This window comes from Cebus imitator, unplaced genomic scaffold (genome assembly GCF_001604975.1).
Source record: "Cebus imitator isolate Cc_AM_T3 unplaced genomic scaffold, Cebus_imitator-1.0 Scaffold749, whole genome shotgun sequence".
Classification (NCBI taxonomy): domain Eukaryota; kingdom Metazoa; phylum Chordata; class Mammalia; order Primates; family Cebidae; genus Cebus; species Cebus imitator.
This window is the reverse complement of record NW_016108064.1, coordinates 376,009-387,349: the sequence shown is the minus strand read 5'-3', so window position 1 is coordinate 387,349 and position 11,341 is coordinate 376,009. Positions and strand designations below refer to the sequence as shown.

General features: G+C 40.3%; 1 protein-coding gene across 1 annotated transcript; it reads left to right on the top strand.

Moving 5' to 3' along the window:
* The first annotated feature begins 1,149 nt into the window (after nucleotides 1-1,149).
* On the top strand, nucleotides 1,150-9,670 carry SFRP4 (secreted frizzled related protein 4). The gene is made up of 6 exons (XM_017519471.2): nucleotides 1,150-2,166; nucleotides 3,480-3,560; nucleotides 3,657-3,722; nucleotides 5,847-6,045; nucleotides 6,815-6,878; nucleotides 8,800-9,670. Exons 1-6 carry the CDS (start codon nucleotides 1,722-1,724, stop codon nucleotides 8,983-8,985), a joined length of 1,041 nt encoding a protein of 346 aa, XP_017374960.1. The 5' UTR covers nucleotides 1,150-1,721; the 3' UTR covers nucleotides 8,986-9,670.
* The last annotated feature ends 1,671 nt before the right edge of the window (nucleotides 9,671-11,341 follow it).

Below are 11,341 nucleotides of genomic sequence, written 5' to 3'. Positions count from 1 at the left end.
AGTGGCTTGGCAGTGTAAGAACAACCTGGGCATCCCCTAAATAAGAACCAGTCTCTTTTGATGAACCCTGAAATGTATTGGTCTCATTTATTCTTTTAACTTACTATGTTTAATTCATGTTCCTTAAAAAATAAGATAACGCATTTGAAGTTCTTCGCTCCATGCCTTGACCACTGTAATCTCCCAATAGATGTCAGTTGTGCTTGTTGCTTCCTTGGCTGTTTTAATCCATAATCTTTAGTTTTAATCCTTAGTCCAAACTAAACTAATTTTGTAGGTTTGAGCTTTGAAGAGAAAAACTGTGCGTGTTAAATTCAAGTTAAACTGTATTTTTAAAGATTAATATTCAGAGAACATGTTTCCATATTGCTGATGCCCTAGAAATTAGCATATAGCAGAAGTCTTACCACCTGAAGATTGATATACATTTAAAGCAATAAAACCTCCCTTTTCTGTGGATAGCTGAGCCAGAAACTGGAATTACTAACTCTTCTTAATGCAAATAAGATAGAAGAGAAAGCAAAGCATACATATTTGCATTCCATAGTACACAGCTTCTTATTCAACCCAAGCAACAGTCCCTGAGCACATCAGAAACCAAGATTTTAGGTTGCCGAGGTGGAAATTCTTTGGTATGAAGGATTAGAGCAGGGGAGACCTTTCAGACTGTAGTGTCAGGTGTTTTCTCCTGGGTTCCACTAGTGCCGGAGAAGGGAACAGGGAGTTAGAAGGAAGAGGGAATGTCGGAAGGCATTTCTCAAGTTGGAAGATGCTAGCACACCTTACCCTAGCTCTGTTAAGTTTCTAGAGCAGAAACAAACCAAATGCCATACTGGAAAAATGTCAGCCCAAAGTGTCTACTAGCAACAACAAACCACACTCCACACAAGGAAGGGCGGAGCGGGGGTGACTTATACAACGTGTCCCTCCTGTTCCGACATTCACTGCACTCTCCCTGCCCCGCAGGACAGTGTCCCAATTGTCCTCAGCGCTCCTCGTGCCACCTACTGGAGAAAGCAAATATGTTTCAGAATTAGAGGGCAGCAGAAGTTCCCATTTCCCCCCAACACTATACTTGGGAAAACTCTAAGGCAGAGGGAGCAAAGTTCAGTTTTCATTCCAAAGACTGTCTTTCTCTCTCTTGAAATTCTCTTCCGCACCCTCTCGTATCTAATGTCGAAAACAACTGCCAGAGGTTCTTTTTCTTGGTCCGAAGAAAAAAGACTGGCCAGACGAAAAAGGAGGGACTTTCGGGGGAAAGCAGGCTTCCAGCCCTGGGCTGCAGCCCGGAGGGGATGATGTCACCGCTTCTGCAACGAGGGGCCTATGGGTGGGGCAGCAGAGGGGGAGCCCGCGCCGCGCCTGCAGCTGCCAAGGGAGCGTTCTGAGCCCACGTCAGGGGAGGTGTCGGGATAAATAGGGTCCCGCAATGGCCGTGGCTGGCTGCGCTCCGAGCTGCGGAGTCCGGGACTGGAGCTGCCCGGGCGGGTTAGCGCCCCGAAGGCTGAGAGCTGGCGCTGCTGGTGCCGTGTGTGCCGGGCGGCCGAGATCTGCAGCCGGACCCCGCGGCCCCGCTTTGCTACCCACTAGAGTTTGGGGGAATAAACTCTCTTGCGCCCCGGAGAACTTTCTCCTCGGGGAAGGGACAGAGAGAGACGAAGGTGGCAGGAAGAGAAGGGCGCTTTCTGTCTGCCGGAGTGGTAGCGCGGGAGGGCAGTGCCATGTTCCTCTCCATCCTGGTGGCGTTGTGCCTGTGGCTGCGCCTGGCGCTGGGCGTGCGCGGCGCGCCGTGCGAGGCGGTGCGCATCCCCATGTGCCGGCACATGCCCTGGAACATCACGCGGATGCCCAATCACCTGCACCACAGCACGCAGGAGAACGCCATCCTGGCCATCGAGCAGTACGAGGAGCTGGTGGACGTGAACTGCAGCGCAGTGCTGCGCTTCTTCCTCTGTGCCATGTACGCGCCCATCTGCACCCTGGAGTTCCTGCACGACCCCATCAAGCCGTGCAAGTCGGTGTGCCAACGCGCGCGCGACGACTGCGAGCCCCTCATGAAGATGTACAACCACAGCTGGCCCGAGAGCCTGGCCTGCGATGAGCTGCCTGTCTATGACCGTGGCGTGTGCATCTCGCCTGAAGCCATCGTCACGGACCTCCCGGAGGGTGAGGACTGAGGAAGGATGGAGGGAGGCAAGGAGGCTCCTGGGGCCGGGTCTACCACTTGAGGACTGGATGGTCACACCTAAGGCTGTCAGGGGCTTCTGAGGCTTGTAGGAGGTGGGAAGGAGTGGGGGAAACATTTCCTTCAGAAAAAGTCTTGTTTCCCCATAGGACTTTTAGGAGCTAGCAAAGAGCATTGCACCCCATAAAGAAAAAAACAAAGATTTTGCTTACAAAGGGAACCGTCGACAATGTTTGCATTTATAGCAATAACAGAAATGATCATAGCAGTGAACAGGTGTTGCTATGTGTCTGAGAAAATGTTAAACACATTACAGGTTATTCACTCATTTAATGCCCAAAGTAATCTCACCAGGCAGGTGCCAATACTTGCTCCATTTAATGCTACTTCTTAAAAGGTTTTTGTTGTTATTGTTTTTTCTGAAAAAGCAGTAATAGTCATTGCGTCCCACCAGGAGTGAGATTTGTAATTGCAGTTGCCCTGGAAAATTGCGAGGTCTGTTTCATGGTCATTGACCTGGAGCCAACTACCCTGGCGTTTTAGTTAACCCGATCTCTGCTTCCACTTCCTTCCTTTCTCTTTGGTCATTTGACTGCTTTTCTAGGAAGAAGAGGTTTAAATTCACTTCTTAAAATGAAACCTAGGAATATTTTTGCATTCTTTTATCCAGGCATCCTCTGATCCAGGTTACCCTACATTGAAAGAGGTTATAATATTGTTGTGCTGGAATCTCTGAAGTTATACCTCAGAGCATGGCCCTAAACATGAAGGAAGAGTGGTTAAGTGAATGTGGTAAATTGAAACTCCTCTCTAATTCAGAGTTTTAGAATAGAATATATTTGTTGTTTAAATTTTATAACTAATAGAGGGTTATGCTTGGTTTGGTTATATACCTCTGAACTGTTTCTGCACTGCAAGATATGAGGTGAGCATTTGGAAATACACTGGTTATTTTGATTAATGTAAACTGTCAGCTTTGAAAATCAACATTTTAATATGACTTTGGGAGAGAGTGATGTGATTTATCCAGTTTGGCTGTATATACCAGTGAGGTTAAATGGATGTACATTCATATCAGGTTGTGCTTGGTTAGGCAAATATTCACCCAAAGGACTTCTTTCCTAAGCCCTGGATTCATTATGAAAGCAGAAGTCAACAATCACATGCCATTTTTACTGTTAAGTACAATTCTTTTGTGATACTGTTAGTTGATATCGTCAGAGGGCTCCTTATTCCAGCTGGGTGAACAGAACAAATCACCAGCCATGCCCATGTGGCCCTGTTTGTGTTTCAGATGTTAAGTGGATAGACATCACACCAGACATGATGGTACAGGAAAGGCCTCTTGATGTTGACTGTAAACTCCTAAGTCCCGGTGAGTTCTTTCTTCATGGAGGCTCCCTCTACTTTTCCTCCCTAGAGTGATTTCTGTGCTCTTTCCAACTTTCTGCCTCTCTTTTGCCTTTTTTAGATCGGTGCAAGTGTAAAAAGGTGAAGCCAACTTTGGCAACATATCTCAGTAAAAACTACAGCTATGGTAAGTCATCTGTTAAAGCCATTTACTTTTGAGAATCGGTTCATTACAAAGCTGGAATCTCAATAAGGTTTTTTTCCCTAAAGCTACTCATAGAGTAAAGAAAGCGAAAAGTCGATTATTTTTCTAGTTAATCATGGGGATTCTATTAATACATGGCACAATAACAACTACAAAATATCTTGCTTTTCTGGACAAATCAAGTGAAAACAAAGGAAATGACCCAGGTGATAATAATTACATGCATCAGATTAAAAGTTTGACATCTTGATCCTCCTTGCCTTGATAAAAAGTGCTGCTCAGCCCAGGTGGCACACTCCACCTGCCCTCTTCCTGCAGGAAGAATGGGAGAATGATCCATGGATCTGGTTATCTGAGGGTCAGGGAATTAAGGCCCATAGGCCCAGAGAGTTAAGATTTGCCTGCATATCCTTTTACTTGTGGACAGCTACAAATATTTAACATCTTACAGAAAGTTGGAGAAAAATGTTAATCACAAAATCCTATGGCTAAACTACTGAAATAGTTTAAATGCCCTCCTCTCTCATACTTGAAAGAATCATTCAACTTTGTCTTCCAAGAATGTGTCAATCAATCATGAATTTTTTTTTGAAACAGAGTCTTGCTGTGCTGCATGCAGTGGTGTGATCTTGGCTCACTGCAACCTCTGCCTCCCAGGCTCAAGCCATTCTCCTGCCTCAACCTCCTGAGTAGCTGGGATTACAGGCATCACCACGAAGTCCAGCTAATTTTTGTATTCTTGGTAGAGATGGGGTTTCACCATGTTCACCAGGATGGTCTTGAACTCCTGTTCTCTGGTGATCCACCTGCCTTGGCCTCCCAAAGTGCTGGGATTACAGGCATGAACCACCATACCCGGCCTGAAATGTTTTAAGTAATTTTAATTTCACTATTGTCATCTGAAAGTAAATTGAATAAAGCATGTTCTTTTTAAATTTGTTTTTGTAAAATGTCTGTTTGGGCTAGCTACTTTATATTTCATTGCATCTCTTAAATTATTTCTGCTGAAATAACATAAAGTGGTTTTGGGGAAAAAGCTTATTTTGTTTGCTGACTTAGCTTTCATATTGCCGATTGAAATTTTATATCAGTAAGAAACTTTAGATATATATCAGACATGAAAGTAGGAGGATGACAGCAATATAAATATCTGAAAAAAATAAGCTCTTACAAAGCTATCAGATTTAAGAATCATATGTAGCCAATGTGGGCAGTTCAACTACAAAAAGTAGTTTATCTTTTCCAGTAGCTTTTTTTCTTAAAGCCTGATCTATGTAGATACCGTCCTAATCTGATTTACTTAGTCCTTCATCTGCCAAGATCCAGGCTTAAATACTAATCTGAGTTTCACGTCATGTCGCTCTCTGCAGTGTTATGGTCTTGGAGCAACCTTGATGACGAAATCATTTTGCATTCAAGTCCTTTGGTGTATTCATAAACTGGTTTCCTGAAATGGAATTCATGACAGACCCATGTTAGGCTGACTACAACTCTATGGGAGTCAGTAATTGCAAGAGACCGCCGAAACCAGCATTTAAAACTTGGTCAGAGACAGAGGCATCTATAACAGTTCCATCTCTGTTCTTAATGGGTCTACTTTGTCAGTCTGTGAAATTTAAAGATTGAGAACGGTAGTCCCCAGAGACTCCCTCCAGTTCAAAAATGTTATGACTAATAACTATCTCTATAAAACAGAAGAAGCTCAAGCATCAGATGGATGATTGAAGAGATGCAAACTGTAAGATGACTTCTGAATCTGAAAATATGTAATCCTCACTTCAAATCACCACAAGGAAGAATACAAACATATAAATGTTTCTGTGAATTTTTTACTGACCTGAAGGCAGAGCCAGACTAAAACCTACTTTTCAGTTTGCTTTCCCATCTCCCAGTATACTCCAGAACATTTAAGACAATGTTGACAGTATAGGACGCCATCCATTTAGCATATGACTGTGGGCTTTTTCCCTACACTCAGGCCACTTGGACATAACCATAATTACAGGAGTGATTCTTTAAGAGAGGCTCAGAAGTTGGCGTGAATACATCATCCCTAGTTTTTCCCCAAAACCTTCAATAACACTTTTATCTATTTTTAAATTGCAGTTATTCATGCCAAAATAAAAGCTGTGCAGAGGAGTGGCTGCAATGAAGTCACAACAGTGGTGGATGTAAAAGAGATCTTCAAGTCCTCATCACCCATCCCTCGAACCCAAGTCCCACTCATTACGAATTCTTCTTGTCAGTGTCCACATATCCTGCCCCATCAAGATGTGCTCATCATGTGTTATGAGTGGCGCTCAAGGTAGGCACAAAGAGGCAGAAGGAACTGTCTGCATGCTGCTTAGTGAAACCTCAATCTCAGTTAGCAGTCATGGTTTAAATATGTAACAAAAATATGCCAGTGGCTCTCTCTCTTTTTTAAAATAGTTTACCAGATGCCTCTGTTTGAATAGCATGTATTCTAAATATCAATTAATTCCTCATAGAATGAAGGAAAAATCAAATGCAAATTTGAATAGAGTCTTTAAAAATCAATTGTAAAATTCATTAAGTGATTTCAAATTTTATAGACAAGTCAATGATTTTAAGGAAGAACAATTCTTTTCAAATCTTTCAGACAATTTTAGAGTGGCAAATACTGAATTTTTAAGGCCTCTTTAATAGCATACAGATCAAGTAAATAGGCATTGGAGAGTATAGCTCCCCATGTTTTCCATATAAACATGTCACAACATTTGTTTGATAAAGTATTGCACAAACACATACACACATACACACAAACTTTAAGGTGATTTCTGAATTGAATATGTGATGCTTAATTCAAATCATAAGGCAAAGCATAAACAAATAAATATATGCTTCACACACACTCAGATGATCTAATGCATAATGTGATCTACAAATAAATATTGTTACAAGGAGGAATGAAAGAAAACAACAATAAAATATAAATGGTGGATGTGTGGATTATGAGGTAAAGAAGTATTGAATAATTTTCTTTTACAATTTCTGTATTTTTAGCTTTTTACTTTTGTAATAAAAAGCTGCTTATTGAGATAATTTTTTTTCAGGATGATGCTTCTTGAAAATTGCTTAGTTGAAAAATGGAGAGATCAGCTTAGTAAAAGATCCATAGTAAGTATCATGAGCAACACTGTGAAGAAGGATGTAAATGCACGTAAAGGATTTTTTTTTAGAATTTGGGGATTCTTCCCATTCTCTCATCTCTAAGCTCTCATAAGAGCCAGCAATAGCAACAGGATTTGTCTTTTGAATAGGCAGTTAAGAGTGTAGCTATTCTCACTCACTGTCATTCTACTTCAAAGGTGATTTCGTTGTGTTCAATACTAATGTGCTGGTTATTTCCAAATTAAATGAGCTTTCTGTTTTTTAATTACATTAAATTGTTTTAGTGAATCATGAAATACTTAAGCAAACTTAATATCCATTGAGATTAAAACTGACCTATATTTGAAGGGGTGGGAATACCTAGTTCTAAAACTTACCCTATCACTATACATAGCAGAATCTTTTCCTGTGTTTATAATAATTTAAGAATTTTGTCAAAAGTCATATGCAAAAAGTAATGGTTTTGCTGTCAAATCTATGATTTTTGTGGTAACATCATAGAAATATTGGTAATTCAATTAGAGGAGTTAGAATAATTTTTTTGCCCAGAGATGTGAAATTATACCAATCTAAAGACATCAGGTAATTGGTGTGAAATTTTTAAAGCATCTCTTTTCTGCAAAATATTTTCATATATATTCAGAAGAATTTGTGTTTACAGGTTCACAAAACATGTTGCTATTTCCTATGCCCTCTTAGTTTGCACCAATAAAAAGTCCCAGGCAAGAGAAAAGTACGTATGAATAACTGAGTTATGGAGAATGTAGTTAGAACACAGCCTCCCCCAGTCAGTGTACTTCTGAATAAGAGAACCAAACACTTGTGCTAAATCAGAGCTAAAATCTCATGAGCTTCTCAGGAGCGTGCTTAGTTCTATTAGACAAAAAATTCTAGCAGGATTGGTTATCTGGTTTCCAGGACTATAGTAGATTGGAAGCATCAATACAGAAGGCAAGCAGACCTTGAGAACCGGGGCTTGACAACAGGAAAGCTTTCAATAATTATGGCTGTGGGGACCGTTTACTTTTGCAGCACATTTTCCAGTATACTTCGGCAAGAATTTGAAAATATCACCACATGATAGCAACATACAGTAATGAGTTTATTATTTTAGAATAGACTAAAATTGTGTCATAGCACAGTGGGGACAATGTTTTTCTTTTCATTGCCTTCCTAGTGCCTAGAATAATACCCGGCTAATGACGGTGCTCAATCTTTTAGATGAATGAAATATACTCTAACCAAACAAGGACATCTGTGTTAATATAAAGCAGTGTCAATTCAAGTGGACTCACTTGTTTATTGTTCCTTACCTGAGCTATTTAAAGAATAATTTTTTTGCTATCAGAGAAACTTGATTTTTCAGAATGACTCGTTTCCCAGTGGTTCTGGCTAGCTAGGATGTTAGTGGATGACTAGATGTAGAAGGGGCCTCTGTCTTCCTTTGGATGTGGAAGAATGAAGTGAACAAACCCCTGACTTCCCAGTGACACGGGGTAAACTCATGCTAGTAACCATGAAATAAGAGCCCTTTTGAAGGCTTTGCACTGTAGGAATGTTGCATTATAGGGCTAGTGGTCAAAAGCTCATGGGTGAGGGCCTTGGGCTCTGGAGTCAGAGTGGGTGAATATGAATCCTGGCTCTGACATTTACCAGCTCTGTGGCCTGCAAATAACCTCTTTGTGCTTGTTTCCTGCCCTTGCCAATGATGCCTATTTAGAAGGACTGTTGTTTCAATGAAATGAATGTATGTGAAAACTTCATCATACACCGAGCACTTTCCAAGTCGCCTGGTATGATAAGTTCTTGATGTAGAGTTGCCATCGTTAGTATATTACAGTGAAAAACTTGCCTTAATTCTAATACTGGCTGAACAGCATAAAGGGGTGAGATGATTTGATAGTCATGTTTACAAATTGCCTTCCAGCAGTGGGAAGAGAGGCTGCGGGAACAGCGGAGAACAATTCAGGACAAGAAGAAAACAGCAGGGCGCGCCAGTCGTAGTAATCCCACGAAACCAAAGGGAAAGCCTCCTGCTCCCAAACCAGCCAGCCCCAAGAAGAACATTAAAACTAGGAATGCCCAGAAGAAAACAAACCCAAAAAGAGCGTGAGCTAACTAGTTTCCAAAACGAGACTTCTGACTTCCTTACAGGATGAGGCTGGGCATTGCTTGGGACTGCCTATGTAAGGCCTTGCACCCCTTGCCCTAACAACTCACTGCAGTGCTCTTCATAGACACATCTTGCAGCATTTTTCTTAATGCTATGCTTCAGTTTTTCTTTGTAAGCCATCACAAGCCATAGTGGTAGGTTTGCCCTTTGGTATAGAAGGTGAGTTAAAGCTGGAGGAAAAGGCTTCTTGCATTCAGAGTAACCTGTGTGCATACTCTAGATCTCTGTGTGGGGAAAATAATGCTTTTTACAATTTGACCTAATATGTGCATCGTAAAATAAATGCCATATTTCAAACAAAACATGTATTTTTTTATAATGTGTTTTATTTCTGTTTGTTTGACTTCTATTGTTACAATGCTAGTGATGTTTTAAAATGTAATCAAAAATATACTGCTTCTAAGAAGGAAAGGTAGTAGATTGAATGTCTAAAAGATCTTTATGTGTTTATGGTCTGCAGAGGACTTTTGTGATGAAAGGGGATTTTTTGAAAAATCTAGAGAAGTAGCATATGGAAAATTATGACGTTGTTGTTTTTACAATGACTTCTGCTCTGTTTTTAGCTAGAAACTCTAAAAACTAAAATGCTAATAAAGAAAAATAAATAAAAAAGAGAGGCAGACAATGTTTGATTCCTGTTTTCTGGTTACCTGATTTCACGATCATGATGCTTCTTGTAAACACGCTCTTAAGTAGCACTAGAAAGAGTCAGTTTGTCTGTACCATTAGGAGTTAGGTACTAATTAGTTGGCTAATACTCAAATATTTTATACTCACAACAAAGAGGTATGTCACTCATTTCACTTCCCAGGACATCCACACTGAGGATAATTTGACAAGTATAAAAATGGCCTTCATGTGAGTTGCAAAAATTTGTTTTCTTCACTTAAACATTTTCTTTGCCTAAATGCGTGTGAGAGGAGTTAAATATAAATATACAGAGAGGAAAGTTGAGGTTTCATCTCTGAAATGAGAATTACTTGACAGTTGGAATACTTTAACCAGACAAAAAGAACTTATCTGGTAGTATTTTATCAACAAATTTCAGGCTTGTGGATAATTGGAGGCATTTATTTAAAAAATAATTTTACTGGCCTTTTGGTAGCAGTAAGCATGTATTCTTTATAAGGCATTTGATAAATGCAAAATGTCAAAAGGAAATAAAATCCCATCTAATCCTACTCTCTACTACACAGAGGTAATCACTATTAGTATTTTGGCATATTATTTTCCAGGTGTTTCTTATGCACTTATAAAATGATTTGAACAAATAAAACTAGGAACCCACTATACACGTGTTTTATAACCTGCCTCCTTTGCTTGGCCCTTTATTGAGATAAGTTTTCACGTCAAGAAAGTGCATACCACCTCATTTCTAAGAGCTGTGCTATATTCCATAGTATGCATCACTCAACAAACCCATGAGCTATTGGGTACTTAGGATGTTTCCTAACTGATCATACTGAGTAAATATCTCAATAGCCAAACATCTGTGCACATCCTTCATTAGTGCCTTGGGATACGTTTGTTTAAAAAGCATTGTTGGGCCAAGGAGTATGCTTAGTGAGAACAATTCTTGATGATGTTGTCAATTATGCCCCAGAATGCTTTGACCATTGGTATATGGAAATGCTGACTTTCCAACCCCTCACTAAGATTGTTTCTCCTTCCCCATATTTGTTATAAATTTAAAGTTGGAACTGGTGGCCACTTTGGGCAAACCTCCTCCCTTCATCTGTGAGCCATCAGCTGACAACATTCTTAGCACTTCCTATACTCCTGGCAGCTGGGAAATAGTGATTTAAGCACATCAAAGTATGTAGATAAATGGATGAATGGATAGACAGATGACAGATATATGGATGGATGGATGAATAGATAGACAGATTTCTTAGCTGCCGGAAAAGCCTATGTAACCTCCATTTTTTGGTGAATCAAACTTAATAACATAACTGGTTAACTACAAGAACTGAAGAATTAGAGTTATAGCAGAGCTGCCAATAGATGCTCCCTGCCTAGCCTCCTTCTAAGATATATGAGAAATTACATAAATAGCCTTAGTTCTTACTTTCCAGTTCTAAACCAATGCAGTCTGACCACTCTTTTGGTTTCTCTCCTTGTATACGTGTACCCATAAGATTGTCTATCGCATTCTTACAACAAAACCCCTTACTAGCTTAAGGGTATTTCTGGCTGGGGGGAACCAGTCCCTGAATAAAAAAGAAGGGCACATTTTTACCGCAAGTTTGTACCTGCTGCTATCACCAATTCAAAAAGCAAAAATGGTTATTTGGAA

Bases quoted from the DNA above. Each gene is read 5' to 3' on its own strand.
- SFRP4 (XM_017519471.2), top strand. From the start codon at position 1,722: ATGTTCCTCTCCATCCTGGTGGCGTTGTGCCTGTGGCTGCGCCTGGCG. The intron at 3,723-5,846 runs GTAAGTCATCTG...TTTAAATTGCAG, and splicing joins CAGTAAAAACTACAGCTATG to TTATTCATGCCAAAATAAAA. The intron at 6,879-8,799 runs GTAAGTATCATG...ATTGCCTTCCAG, and splicing joins AGCTTAGTAAAAGATCCATA to CAGTGGGAAGAGAGGCTGCG.